This window comes from Schistocerca serialis, chromosome 6 (assembly GCF_023864345.2).
Source record: "Schistocerca serialis cubense isolate TAMUIC-IGC-003099 chromosome 6, iqSchSeri2.2, whole genome shotgun sequence".
NCBI lineage: Eukaryota > Metazoa > Arthropoda > Insecta > Orthoptera > Acrididae > Schistocerca > Schistocerca serialis.
The window spans coordinates 96,837,628-96,853,735 of NC_064643.1; the positions used below are offsets into that span (position 1 = coordinate 96,837,628).

Here is a 16,108-nt window from a genome sequence, read left to right on the forward strand (position 1 = left end):
ACAAATAGATGTCAATGATATAGGATGATTTTGTGGATCATCACTGCTACCCTTCTTGTAGACAGATGTGACCTGTGCTTTCTTCCACGTGTATTGTCATGGTCATGGCCACGTAAAATTTAGAGTACACTGAAAATTTTCTGTCAATGACTCTTATTTTCATTTCTCAAACATTTCAGATGAACATGGCAACAGTAGCTTGTTTTGATGCTTGTGAAAGCAAGACTTCTATTATGTGTAAATTATCCTCCATATGTATGGTCTCATAAGGTTCCACTGTTATTGCACTATAAGAACATCAACCACTTTTCACACCTTCTGATTGATTAGTCTCTTTGCTATTCTCCTTCTGTGAAAACAATGTCTGGATATATTTTAACACTTTCATTTTCTAGCCGACACTGATAATTCATTTTCTGTCAACATGTAGCAAAATATGTCTGCATCTCTTTCTTTTACTTTACATTTGGATAGGATGTGCATATCCACTGTAAGTTGATTTAGCAGTTATTAGAGATCAAAATCACTGAGTAACACAGAAATAATTTTGTTGTGAAATAAATGTAAGAAAACACTTGATATATTTTGTCATGGTTTAATGATGCATGGAATTACTTGTCATTTAGCCTCAACTCCCATAAGAGAAATGAACACAAATAGTAAATTCTAAAATTGTGAGATTAAGAGGATATGAATAGCACAATTAAGAATTAGAAGGAAAAGGAGATGAGATGAGGAAAAACCAATGAGAGAGAGAGAGGGAGAGGGAGAGGGAGGGGGGGGGAGAGAAAGAGAGAGAGGGGTGAAGGGGGGGGGGAGGGAGAGAGAGAGAGAGAGAGAGACAGAGAGAGAGAGAGAGAGAGAGAGAGAGAGAGAGAGAGAGAGAGAGAGAGAGAGAGGTGGGGGGGGGGGGAAGGGAGGGAGCGGAGGAGAGGAGAGATAAGAATGAAGATGAAAAAATAAAAAAAAAGCTATTCAGTAAATAACTGGATAAGGTATAGTCTTAAAATAAAAAACTACAGATATTAAAAATATAATAAAAGCAATGTGGTAAAAAGAGAAGGTGGGAAAGAGTTGCATTTTGATGGAGGTCAAGTCCAGGAGAGTTTGGGATGCAAGGAGTTCACGCTCAATTTCACACTTCTGGAGTTAAGGGAAGGCAATATCAGTTGGAAAAACAGCCCATGTGGTGTGGCTTTCGAGTGATGCTGTAGATGGTAAAAAGAGAAGGTGGGGGAAGAGTTGCATTTTGATGGAGGTCAAGTCCAGAAGAGTTTGGGATGCAAGGAGTTCACACTCAAGTTCACACTTCTGGAGTTAAGGGAAAGCAATATCAGTTGGAAAAACTGTCCATGTGGTATAGCTTTGAGTGACGCTGTAGAGCACGTTCAGCAACTGGATGCTGGATGTCCCCACAGGCCAACAGCTGTTCTGTGCCCATTCATGTGCTCAGCCAGTTTTCTGGTGGTCACTTCTATATGCATTGCAGTGCAATGGACATATGTTAGTTGGTAAATAGCATAAACAGTTACTCAGTTATGAGACAAAATTGCTGGCCAGTACTTACCTTCAGTTGGTGAAGTTATTGGTACTGTCTGATAATTCTTGAATTAGGGCAGTTCAGCCTCTGTCATTATATACTATGAAGCCAAGTGGTGGAGCCTGAATTAGTGCTCTTGGGAATCAGGAATGTAAGAACTTTATTTTCTTGAATAACACTCTCAATTAACAGGCATGGGAAATTTTATATATGAATGAAGAACAGTCTGTCAAGTATCAACATAGTTGAGATGGGAAAACTGTGTAGCTATGTACAAAATTCGTGGACACGAGTAAGTTGTTTGAGAGTCAAAGAATAAAGACTGCCACTGCTGCTGCTGTATACAGCATCACTGGATGGTGCACAATTACAACTTTGTCAGCGTAACAACAACATCTTTTACGTGCAGCAGACGACAGTGGTTTGACGCTAAAGCAGCCTCCGTGGCAGAAGTGGAGCACTGTCGAAAAAATGCACAGGAAAATGCACATGACTTCCAGAATGAGTCGTGCACACCAACTGTGGTTGGGCATCATGTAGTTGTTGCTTCTGTGGTTGTGGGCCTGGTACCGGAAGACAAACCTGTCTTCTTGATACTTTGGCGTTAAGTACCTCCTGGAAGATGTAGGCGGGCTTGATTTGATCAAGAGAGATGGTTGTGCTTTTGCTATTCACCACAATGTCTAGCATCTGTGTACCTCTTCTTAAAACATAAGAGTGCGCCAGTATAAAGAAGCTGTAATGGTGGTTTCATGTTGTCTATACATAGCATTATGTGCGAACAATAGTACAAGTCATGGTGCACATAACTAGGTAGTGTGCCATATCTGAAGGCTCTGCGAGGACAGATGTGAACTATGTGGTGCCACAAACAGTGCATAAAACCTGGATCATTTTGAGATGATGAGTGCAGAGTCATCTTGAGATGATGACTGCAGAGAGCTGGCATCAATAAATTCTCCTAGAAGATGTAATGCTTCACCATAAATCAGTTCTGCTGCAGAGGAATCAATATCTGGCTTGTACGTGTTCCACAGACTGAGGAGAACTGTTGGAAGAGTGGTCACCCAGGTGGTATTGTGACATAAGTGCAGCTCAATCATGGCATTGCTCTCATCAGATGATAGCTGGTGGTCTTCTGATGCATATATCCACACACTCTCGCAAGCTGTGTGAAAAAATCAAACTCAAATTGTCATCCACAGTCAGCCATAATGTGGAGAGGACAACCAGCCCTATTTAACAATGTCAACACAAAAGCAGAAGCTAATATTTCTGTGGAAATATTGTCCAAAAGCACCACTTCCAGCCAACGAGTGAAATGATCTGTTGTACTAAGTAGTATTGGTCATTTTGTGGAGGCAATGGTCCTATTGTGCCAATGTGCACATGCATGAAATGTAAGGTTGTATCCTGGAAATTGCCAATGGACATGTGCATGTGACAAGACACTTTGTTACGTTGGCATTATAGGCATGTATGTGTCCAGTTGATACAGTCTTTTTTCCATACCGAGCCATACAAAATGCATTGACATCAGATGAAAAGTCAGACAGATCTAGAGTGACACACATTGTGTGGGCTGTCTATGAATTGCAGCTAGTAACGAAGGGTGTGATCTTCCATTAGAGGTATCACAATACAGTTTGACTTCCTCACCACACATGCTGACAAGTTGCAGCTGTGTCATCAATTAAAAAAACTTTGGAGCTCTTGATCATCTTGCTCTGCCCAAGTCAGTTCCATGAAATCTACAGGCCACGAGACGCTGTTGATGTACAAGAGGCAATCAGCAACTACATTGCTCATACCAGAAAAGTGCTTGATGTTTGTTCTGAATGTAGCTATGAATTCTAGGTACTTATATTGGTGAGGTGAGGAGTAGTTGCTGTTCTGCTTGAAGGCATACATAAAATTTTGTGATCAGCATAGATGTGAATACTCTTGCTTTTAACTGTGGTCAAAAGTACCTAAACTGCTCCATACACAGCAAGATGCTCATGCTTGTAGGTGCTCCACTTCTGCTGTAATGGTGACACCTCGTGTGAATAGTATGCAAGTGGTTGCCATGAGTCATCTGACCACTGCTACAACTCTGCACCAATAGTGTTTGACTTGCATCCACTACTAATACTATGGGAGCATCCAGCCTGGGGTGTGCAAGAAATGCAGCATTCACCGTACTCTGTTTTGTGGCTTGAAACATAGAGCTCGTCAAAACCATCCACTGAACTGTGGTGTTGTTTCTGACTTTCGGGGCAGATGGTGCAGCAGTTAATGATTGTTGCAGTTTCACTGAATGCAGCAGATGTTGGCAATAAAAATTCAAAGTCCCCAGAAACAGGCATGATTCTTTAATGGTGTTCAGTTTTGGTATCTGCAGGACAGCTTTGACTTTTTCTGGTAATGGTAGGGAGCCCACAGAAGAAATTCGGTGGCCCAGGAAGGTGATCTCAGATTGTTTGAAAAAACATTTAACCATGTTCAAAAACACACTATACTGCTCTAAACATTTGCACACTTTGATTAAGTGTTGTTGATGTTGCTCCCCAGTGGCACAAAAGATATCATCCAGGTATGCAAAACAATATATCAAGCCTTGCAAAACTGAACTGATAAACAACTGCCATGTCTACGCAGCATTACATAAGCCAAATGTCATGTACATGCATTCAAACAACCCACACAGAGTGATGATAGACACTTTGGGTATGTCCTCCTCTGCTACAGGAATTTGAGTGTAAGCTTTGGTACAATCCAGGATGCTGAACATAGTAGGTCCATGTAAGATGTAACAATGGTACTGGGTAGCTATCTGGTGGAGTTCTGCTGTTAAGTGCATGATAATTTCCACGTGGGCCCCACGCTCCACACTTCTGAGATACTAGGTGTAGAGGGGTTGAACATGGGTGGTTGGATAATGTCTTTTTTAACATAGTGTCAAACGTGACTTTAGTGATAGCCAGACGTCCGAGCGTCAAGCATCTAGGCCTGCTTGATACAGGTGGGCCATTGGTAGTCTTAATATGATGCATGTATTGTGTAGCACTTGTTTAGGAACATCTGGAGGTCTAATCAGATTAGTAATTGTTGTAGCAGTGTTGTGTGCTTATGGTTACCCCCTTGCATCAGCTTGGCACTGTGAACTGCTGCGCTGCGGCTGAATATCACTAGTCAAGCATTAACCACGTGTGGCAGCAGATTTTAATAAGCTAGAAAGTCAACTCTCATGATGGCTTCTGAGATGTAGGTGACGTTAAAAACCTGATGAAAGAGTAACGTAGTCCCAGATCTAGTTCTGTCTGCTGAGTTATGTAAACTGATATGGAGTCGTTCACCACTGTCAAACAGAATGCTGCCTGTGGTCTGCAATGAGTTGAGGTTCACAGCAAAATACTTAAATTGGAGCTAGTGTCCAACAAATACTTTTGACCTAATTTTCTGTCAGTGATGAAAAGCACCGTGATGGTGACGGGCAATTGGCTGCATCTATGACTGTCTGCTGTTGGCATTTGGTTAAGCTCATGGTGCAGTACACTTCCTCACCCACTCACTGAACTTATGATAGTACCACCATGTAGAGTGGTCTGCATTGGAGGATGCAGTGCTGCTTGACAAATGGCCCCTAAATTTCTTATGATATCATTCTCTAACATTGGCACTGGTTTGCTTCAACAGCTTGCTAATTTGTGTGCACAGTAAATCCACTTTTGCCACTAAAGAACTGTATTTCTGCATGGTTTTGTCACTGTGCTAACCAGAACAGCAGTGATGGCTTCCTATATTTGGTCTGCAAGCTCTTCAATGGCATCTAACAGCATTTTCGATTGTGGTGTTATTATCACCTCAACCTGTGATGGTAAATGACTGCTTCAAATGGCGTGCAGAAAATTATCTGGGACCAGTGTCTACCTTGCTTCTTAGGCATTGAAGGTACTGTGGTGGTCTGTGGTCACCCATATCCTCTAGTGTCAGCTTTTGACAGATTCTGTTCTCCTGGAAGGCTGCAACTGTTTGAATTAATAAGCTTGTCATAAGAATTTTCTGCCAATAGTGTGGTTATTACATCCTGTACTTCCTCATTGTAATGGTGTTCTAACTGGCTCAAAATCAGGGCAAACTTCATTGAGTCTGCCTGATTCCAACATAGCAAAAGCTCACCTTACAAACCACAGAACTGTGTTATGTGGCCAGGATAGGAACAGGAGTGTGGCTAATCTTGACACTGCTGTTTGCCTTGCATCTTAGAAGTTTATATCAAAATCATGTTGACTGAGTGCTCTTCAGCTTGCAAATCACGCAGGCTTTCAGATCACACCAACTTTTCAATCACATTTGCGTCACCACTTGTTAGACACTGCTTCAATTATGGCAGTCTGACCTTCTTCATGATGTACTATCAATCTGAGTGATAAAGCCCGAATTAGCACTGTCAGGAATCAGGAACATAAGAGTAATATTTTCTTGAATTACGTGCTCAATTTACGGGCATGAGAATATATTACTGTACATGGACAAGAGTAAGCTGTACAAAAGTCAAAGAATAAACACTATCACTGCTACTTCTGTATACAGTGTCAGTGGGGTGGGGGAAGGTGTATTTCTGCTTGTGAGAGCATGGAGGGATATGGTGGAGACAGGGTAGGTCTGGTAGTAGGTCTGGGAGTTTTGAGGGGTGGAGGGAGGGAGAAAGAGCGGAAATGGAGAGAAGTAGAGGAGGGGAAAAAGACTAGTGGGTGTACTGGTGGAATACAAGACTGTAGCACTGGAGTGGGAGGTGAAGGATGGAGACTAGAAAAGGTTGAAGCCAGGGGGATTACAGAAACATAGGATATATTGCAGGGAGAGTTCACACTGCACAATTCGGAAAAGCTGAGGCTGATAGGGAGAATGTAGGTTGCACAGGCTGTGAAGCAGTCTTTGAAGTAAAGCACACTATTACAGGCAGCATGTTCAGCAGCTGGGTGGTCCAGCTTTCTCCTGGTGATGGTCATTCACACTGACAGACAGATTGTTGGTTTTCATGATCACGTAGAAAGCAGCACAGTGGTTCCAGCTTAGTGTGAAGATCACATTATTGCTTTCACAGGTAGCCATGCCTTTGATAGGGTAGATGATGCCTGTAACCACACTGGAGTAGGTGGTGGTGGGTGGATATATAAAACAGGTCTACTGCAGGGATGTGAGCCATGAGGCAAGGGGTTTGGAGCAGGGTTAGGGTGAAAGTGGAAAAGGGCATTGTGTAGGTTCAGTGGGCAGCAGAATCTTTCTGTGAGAGGCGTAGGAAGGATAGTGGGTAAGATATTTCTCATTTGAGTGCATAACAAGAGATAGTTGAGACCCTTTTGAGAACTGATTGTCCTTGGTGGTACTGAGTCACAATGGGCACGCAGAGCATCGATGTGTGCAACAGTATGTATATAAAAGAGCAAAAGGTATTGATTAGGGAAGAATATTTGATAGAAGTACAAAATAAGGGTAGGAAACAAAGAGAGCAAGAGGGGGAAAAAAGCAGTTTCAATAGCAAGCACTAACAATAAAATCTTTAAAAAATGAAAATATAAAAGAATGTAGCAGTGCTACAAATCTGAAATTTAAGTGAGTAACCTTTACATTTTATATATCTTTACCTTTGGTCCATGTCATCAGCTATGCGCTTTCCTCCTACCTTCCACATAATATCAATTGGTGTGTCACCTAGAGCCGTGCACTGAAGATGTGCCTGCTCACCCTTCTCCACTTGCATTTGTTTTGATTTCTGTGGAAAGTATGCCGGAGCTGAAATATGTAGTTGAAAGACAATCATCTGCATATTTTCCCTGAGAAAGTTTTAAGTATATAATTAACACTTTTTCAGTGGTTAGGTATGTTAATAGACAAAGTCAGTGTCATGCAAATGTTGTCTTTCCGCATGTACAGTCTACAAGCACTGTGAACAATACTACAGCATACTTTTAAAATCAATTTATGCAAAGAATTGTTCTCAACATCTCTTTGTATAAGCTGAAATTGATGTCCATCTTCATCACTTCTTAGTGACTAATACATGATGTTTAGGTTTCCAATGAAGACTTGTAAATTTACTTTTATTTTAAATAGACTGTGCCACAGTTTTATGATTGGTGCTTTGACTGCCAGGATAAGAACTGTGCAATGAACTATGATGGGAAGAAATAGAATAACACAAAATATTTATCTTTTTCATTATCAATAAATTGGATAGAGCTCTTATACTTTCAGAAACAATGCACCAAATATAAAACAGAGCAGTGTTAACACAGCATTGAAATAACAACCTGTTTTAAGCTAAGACAATAATTGTAGCAGCTTTTTAAAAAACCACTTCTAGTGTGGATGACAGTTTAACAGATGGTTCAGGCCATCTAAATTTCTAAATACTGAAAAAACCTTGAAACATTGGAGTTTGTAACTGAGTATGACCATGTGCACCATGTATGAAAATCTTCTAAATAAAAGTTGTGTAGTCTGTATGTCATTTGCATATAAAACAATAGCAAACAGTACAGAGTCAGATGTTAAAGGCCAATGAGAATATCTAACATATTAAACACCATGGCAAAATACAGTACATACCATTAACTTTCAGAAATATGACTTTGCTGACTCCAGTTCCAACCTCATTCTTAGCTTCACATAAGTAGTATCCTTCACTGTCTTTGCTTATGTGTAAGAACTCAAGTGAACCATTACGGTAAAAATTTACGTTTGGTTCATATAGAAATTCTTTATATTCACCAGGATGTGAACCTGCAAACAAGAGATTGGTTACTAATATTTATTTCATTTAATTCTTTGTGCAAGACAATGATTACTGTGATTTTTTCCATGGGTAATAAGGGAATAAAATCAATGAAAGTTGTTATAAGCTAGCAACAACTGGATTTAGGTTCAAAAACTAAAATAAAATGAAAAGCAGTGAACTGAAAGAGTTCTCACTACATTCTCCACAAAGGATGTTAGGTGCAGAATAATTTCATAAGGCAGGTGTGAGGAGATAATAGTCACTGAGTGAAAGCTCATGGCTGTAAGGTAGTTGGTCAATAAGGCCCCAGCAGAAATGCTGAATCTGTGGACACACATTGTAGTGGAAGAGAATGACACTGTAGTGGAAGGGAATGACAGTTTCTCATTCCATCATTTTGGGTGTCATAAATCAGTTTGGGGACTGTTTTTTCATTACACATGAGCTGTAATCGTTGACCCACATCCATGACATCCACCATAAGAATTCTCTTTTCACTCTAGAAAACATTAGTCATCGTTTTCAACTTATTAAAACGATTATTGAAGTATTTTTTTATTTTGATGAAGTTTAATGACTACATAACACAGACTGTCATTTTGATTCCATGTTGGTGTACAATATCCACATCTCATTGCCCATAATAATACAGGAAAACAAGTCACTTCCATCTTGTCAATATCAGTCCAAAAGTGCTCACACGTTCAGCATTCATCGTCCTTTGTGCTGTCTGGAAAGCATTTTCAGTAGCCACCTTGTATACAGTTTGCAATAGCCATGCTTTTCTATGATAATCGTGATGTGCCAAACAGGAGGAATACATCAGGCAGAGCAGCAATCATCAACCGTTGATCAGATCACAGTTTTTTTTTCCATTTATTGGACAATTTCAATGGTAAGGGTTTAGAGTCTGCCACTCCGCTCTTCACAATACACATTTGTATGACCACTTTTAACCCAATACCTGTTGATTTTTTAGTGAGTTATGACCCAAAAAATAGTAATTTTTATTAAAAACATCTTATAATCCAAGGCATTACATACAGACATATAATGATAGTTTTGAAAGAACATAATAATGAGTTACAGATTTTTAAAGAGCAGCATTAATAACATCCTGGGAATACTAATGCACTAGACTTTGACTAAAACATCTTAAAACTAAAACTAATTTTTCAGTTTCTGTGTAGATATGAAGTAGAGCCATGTATTTTAAAATGGTTTCCTGTGAACATAAATCTTGGAGGAGCTGGATGGGGCACAGTTCACATATTTATATAACTGGCAAGCAATTCTCAGTTATCTGACAAACTGTCATCACTTTCAGTCTTTAATGAAATAAAATCACATTATTCTTCACTTTCTGAGCTGCTAAATTCAGTGTCAAATTAAGGATCACTGCAGCTAGAAGCACTACCTAAACAATAGAGGACAGAGCTTGAAAGCTTATGTCTTATTGTTGAGTAACCAAAGCTGCACACAGTAAAGATGATACCTAGTTGCAACCACCTCAACCAGAACATGACAGCCAAGCTACAAATATGGGACTCTTTAGCAGCCAATCATTTAACTATCAGCACTGAAATGGGTATAAGAGAGGTTTCAGTTTTTCAAAAGTCTGTTCTTAAGTTGCCTGAGTATACTCTGGATTTTAAGATTCTGTCAAAATAATAAAAACAAAATAAGTTGGGACTTTATGTTATGGCGTTAAAGTCCTAGCACCACTGTCTAACCTTTCTATCACTAATAACCATAGGTTCATAAACTAGGCCCAACTCCTGGTGACTATGAGCAGCTACGCACACAAAGTGCAAATTACAAAATGCATATCACAACTGAAGAAGTGCTGCGTGACTTTATTCTGGGCTGCCAACATTTAAACATAAGCAAATGGCCATTACTATTAGAATACACCTTATTTAATTTCTTGTCTAGAGCAAGCTGCTGTCACAAAGCCAAACTGTGTTTCTTTAAATATTTGTCTTTTATTGTTCCACTGAAATAGGACAACAATCTAAATAGAAAGGTCAAAGAAAAAATATACAGTCGTATCTTTCTTCTTTGGGTGCTATTTCTTCAAGCAAGGGGGGCAAGGAAAATTCTTCTCAGTTTTCAGCTGTTGTAATTAATGATTCTGAGTCACCACTGGAGATTTCACAACCATTAAACTACTCTCTGTCCAGGTTCACGTTTTCCTTCTATCTTTTCATCTATCATAAGTTGCATAAAGAGGTACAGTTTGCTCTGTAGACTTGGTAAAAATATTCTATTTTTCTGTGTTTTTCCCTTCTTTTTTTTTTTTCATTCCTTCACAAATCATGTTCTGGAAATCCCATCCAGATGGAAAGTCTTCAAGGATTTGGAACTCAAATCCTGCTCTTCCTGAATGCAAGTCTAATGCTTTAACCCCAGTAATATCTCATCTTATCATTGGTCATCATCTACCCACATAATTTTTGCACGCTGCAGTATGTACACATTTTAATTCACTTTCATCATATTTATTGATGAAATATTGAATATTTTGGTTCAACTCCATACAGGAATACTTACTACACACCAAACCTCATTATTCACAAGTGCATGTTAAATTGAAGATCACAAATGTGTGTGAACTGCTCCAAGTTGTTTAAATATAGCTTTTCTGTGTCAATTCTCATTCTTATTTTTCTAATTTTTTTCTGTTAAGAAACTAGGCATTTGTTTTGGTCGCTTTTGTTAGTATATATTCATCTAAGTTTATAACTGTTTTAGTTATTTTTTTCTGGTTGACAAGTATTAAATCTGGTTTCTGGAAATTGATTTTAAGTTAAAACTCTTCATTGCTATATTTACTCTGTCTAGAAAGAATCAAGGAGAAACATAGTGTCATCAGCATGAAGGATGTTGTTTAAGTGTAACCTCTGATTTTAATCTTTTTATCACCATTCTCAAGGAATTTCAAAATATGGTTGAAGAATGTCAGGGATACAGATAAATGTATCATTGTTTGGCACTTTGTAGTTTTCTTATGCCACCTACAGTCTTAAAAGTAATGAAGATAGCAAAAGTGTCTGTATTTCACAGTTAGTTAGTGTGAATGTGAGTAATCATGCAGTGCATGATACAAGTGCCTTCATGGCCAGCCTAGAGAGGTTGCCTCATAATCTGGACAGATGGTGCAGCATTTACTGTGCTGTGTGCACAACAGCCCAATATAAGCCTAGCACTCCACACCCTTGCCCTCACTTATGTTTACTTGCTTATTGTAAGCCCACCTACGAGACTGTATTTTGATATGTTCTATAGTGATGAGACTTTGTACTCTTTATACTGCATTCTGTGTAACTTTGGATCTCTTCATGTGGAAGCAGAATAAAACTTGGTTGGTGTTACTTCTGTATAATGTTAAAACATACTTGAGGGTGAGGATGGCATACTCTGAATGTTTCATCTCTTTGGTGTGATTTACAGCCAATGTCTGAGTGGAAGAAGTTCTCCAATCTCTTGTGGAACAACAGCAAGCTCTCACTGACCAGTAGCAGGCTCTCTCCATGACAATTTGGCAGCAGGTTGGCACACCAGGTTCCACAGCCACTGATACGACCCCCACCATTTCCTCTGTATGACTGTGAAAAATGACTTTGGCAACATTTTCAAGTTTCTGGAGTCACTGAACCCAATTTACATTTTTATTGGACTTCTTCTTGTGTATATCACCTTTTGTTTCAGCAGGCTCATCTCCAAGAACCTGCCAGTCTCTGTTTTGGTGAAAAGTGTCAACAGCTCTCTAATTATCATTGCAAATGTACTCATGTTATTGCTGCTTGCACTGAGGTTCTATCATTGTCAAAAGTGGCTGCAATAATCATATGGAGTTTGGGCAGCACAACTTCATCGGCTTACTGGTAGCCATTGTTGCAGTTCCTAACAGAGAACCACTGGAACATAAGAATATTATTTTCTTGGATTACATGCTCAATTTACGGCCATGAGAATACATTACTGTACACAGACAAGAGTAAGCTGTACAAAAGTCAAAGAATTAACACTGCCACTGCTACTTATGTATACAGTATCAGTGGGGTGGGGGAAGGTGTATTTCTGCTTGTGAAAGAATTGGAGGGACATGATGGGGACAGGGTAGGTCTGGTAGTAGGTCTGGGAGATTCGAGGGTTGGGGGGAGGGAGCCCAATATAAGCCTGTTGCACCAAGCCCTTGGGTTCACTTATGTTCACTGGCTTATTGTACACTTGCCTACAAGACTGCATATTGATGTGTTCTATAGTTATGAGACTTTGTACTGTTCTATACTTATACAGTGTTATTGTGGATCTCTACTTGTGGAAGCAGAATAAAACGTGGTTGGTGTTACTTCTGATGGTGTGTCTGTATAACGTTACAACAGCTACAAATGATCTGTGTTTTCTTAGAGGTTAACTTCAATGAATGAGAGGATAGTCAAGAAAACTGAAAAGTAGTTTATGTGAATCTTCATATTTTCGTGACATATTGACTGAGCCATTAGATTTTGGGTATGCAGCTGCAGAAACTCCATTTCTTCTATTTATATTTCAGCCATATATCTTTTGGCCATCTTCTGAGTGAGCACATTTGTTATTTTAAATACGAAAGCCATCAACGTGCTTGCAGCCACACAATACACAATGGCCTCAGATGTTGTTGGTTAGACACTTGATCCATGTTGGGATATCGACCCACCAATAGGATATGCACAGTAGTGATGTCTTTGCAAGTTGATCAAAAAAGTGCTGAATTCCATGCTTTGTCCAAGCAGAAACTGCAATCTCCACTAATTAAATCCCAATCCAAACAAATTTCCACTTCTTCCTTCACCACCGAGTCCCAGAGTGTTGAAGTTCACACTAGAATTTCTACATTCTCATACAGAGTTATTGGCCTCAGCACTTGAACACAAAAGAAGTGTCAGTGTACATAGCACAATAATTTATTGACTATGTAGCTTGTACACAAGAACTGTTACTTGCCAAATGCAGTGAAAAAAATTAATTATGATAATTTTGATGATACATCCAAAATGAAGGAGATAAAGTTTCTATGCAAATGGTAACAAAGCATAGCAAATGTATGAGAAATATACAGCCTTCATTAAAAATAAGGCTGTCCACAAACTGAAGGTTGCTTTGAACAAAATTTTGTTTAATAATTCTGGTCCTACTGGGGATGGCATAACCTTGATTTCCTCTGACACTCTACCAGTTTTGAGAAGAGCTACAATTCCAAAACATAGCGCATCTTCAGATTTTTGACATTAACGAATCATTGTCATGGGTGAAATAACTGATAGGTGACAGAAAAAATCTGCAGACTCACAGACAATTGAACTAAAGGCCTTTGGATGATAGCCTGACAATTACCTACTTAACCACCAAACCACTTATAGCCCTTATGCAAATCTTTTTACCTTAGCAAATATTACTTTCTACTTAATTACAACTGTACAAAGTTTAAATTTCCATGAGCTAGAACCTCATAGCAGGGCACTGAGTTTTAATATATGTAACACTCTTAATATCATCAAGAGCACAGGAGCATAAACATACAAAAGGATTTACAGTGTAATTACCAACTGCTTTTCTCCATGTAATACTAGGAACCGGGTAGCCATCAGCTTGGCAGTGCAATGTAACATCTTGACCAGAGGCAACATTTGCGTCAGTTGGTTCTACTGTCCAATGTGGTGGTACTGAAAAAACAGCAATAAATTATTTTTTCTCTATCCTACAAATTTTTTGGTAGCTCTCATTCATTCATACACATGCACAGATACTGTAGTAATTGGAAAAAATGCATACAGTATAGATAATGTACTACACCAGCAAATGTGCACCCACTTGCCTATTTTTGTTTCTAAATCTACTGGTGTCCATGGAAAATTAAATGATTTGAATATTTATTCCATTTGAATAAAACAAATAGAGATAGTTATTGTCTTGGACAAATCATTAAACTTTTACACAGGGATCTTTGAAAGTCAATTTCCAAAAACTTTCATATTAATTTGAAATAGTATTTTGTTCAATTAATAAAAATTCTGAAATAATGCTATAATTGACATGGTTGTTGCCTATATGGAGGAATATTTATTAACATTTTGTAATCAGTAATTGTATTTGAATATCAGAGACAAGCAATTTTATTGAAGAAAGATGAAGTCTGTCAGTTGCTGTCAACATAAAATACTAACAATATAAGAAAATTTGAAAATTACAATAAAATCAACGTGTTAGAGCAGTTAAACAATGGAACTGTTCTCATAATACAATTAAAAGGTTTCTAAACAGCAACATATAACTCTGATAAACCTTAAATTGCTGTAATTATTCGATTTTAGTATTGCAATAAGCAAATCTTTCTTATGTAAGAAACGTGCAGCCATGTGTGTAATAACAAAAAATTCTGAAATAAGCTTCATTTTTATAATCTGTATTATTAAGAATGTAGCTGAGACTTGAGGCACTTTGCTTAGAAACATTTTATTTAAGGTAATGGGCAAAATTTAAGATTTGGAAAAAACTACATGCACTTGAAAATCAGACTTAGCTTAGAAATTTTTGTTTTAGGATTCACATACCTCATTTGAAAGCCTTGATTCTCTTCTACATTAAGAATATCTTGTATTGCTTAATTCCCACCAAGAGAAGCTCCTTATGATAAGTAGCAATGTACCCTTTTCATAATATTGTTGTTATTCCAGCATGGACTTCCCATTATTTTATTTATTTATCTTTCACTCTTTGCTACTTACTGCCTTACTGAAGTGTTGGATCCTCTGTAGTTTACCACTATTAGTCACTATCCAGCAGTAACAAAACTGCTGACCAGAACTCACAGGGGACCACGAGGAGGCAATGCCGTTGACACATCCATACAGTTAGTGCAGACCCAGGGTTCAAATTTGCTTGATGTATTCAGTGTTAAACACAGGTTGCCCCTGGTTCAAGGGCAATTCCAGTGCAACGAATGGTACTCATACTAGAGTATTCACATTGGTGAATATTCTGGCATTACCATGGAAGCTCTAACACAGATTCCCATTGCCAGTATATGCTCATTACTTTTATAGGAGCAACTGGATAGACCATAGACACCTTAGGAGTAATTGCTGTGCAGTTTGCATAGGGGCTCCATTGTAGTCTTTCTAGGGACTGCAGATAGTAGCAAATGCTGACAACTCAAACAACTGCCTTAGCATTTATTCACAGTATCATTGTACTTGTGGTGACAGGCTTTCTCTCCCTGCATTTGATGAGATGTCACTGAGAACGTTTATTCATTACCTCTGCTGCCTACCTCTGCTGGTCAGCATGCACTAGTTACATACAGGTGTGGGATTTGATAGTTCACTGACAACTTTAGGGGTGAATTCCATATGCTATGCACAAGAGTTTTGTCAAGGTCTGGAGGTGCTCTCAGGCACTAATGCAAAACACATCAGCAGTGACTGTTGCACTGTGCACTATGCAACTTACAGGAGAGTGGTAATCAACATGCATGACAGTGAAAGATGCAGAGTTTACAATTCTCATTGACACTAGAAAATAAATAGCACTTTCCACTTTTTACACAGGTATATTCATACTCTGCTACAAGTTTTTCTTAATAATCCAACTACGTGGTCTGAATCTAAATCCAGGTGCAACTGAACCACATCTTCCTTACAACATCTTTACACCAACAATTTATTATTACCATTGGTGGTAGTCAAATGTCAACTTCTGGGCAAGACGCCTTAGTGATCAGTATGGTGTTACTGTTGTTGCTGAATCACTTGTCAGATAGA

The 16,108-nt window shown here is 38.7% G+C and overlaps 1 protein-coding gene across 1 annotated transcript in view; it reads right to left on the reverse strand.

The window, feature by feature from the left end:
* The window catches only part of LOC126484659 (Down syndrome cell adhesion molecule-like protein Dscam2), a 339,526-nt gene that overhangs the window by 156,037 nt on the left and 167,381 nt on the right, over nucleotides 1–16,108 (reverse strand). The window contains exons 13-15 of the mRNA XM_050108250.1: nucleotides 13,892–14,011; nucleotides 8,135–8,308; nucleotides 7,171–7,318 (exon numbers count right to left, since the gene is read on the reverse strand). Of these exons, the coding sequence (XP_049964207.1) occupies nucleotides 7,171–7,318; nucleotides 8,135–8,308; nucleotides 13,892–14,011 (442 nt within the window). The remainder of the gene's footprint in view (nucleotides 1–7,170; nucleotides 7,319–8,134; nucleotides 8,309–13,891; nucleotides 14,012–16,108) is intronic.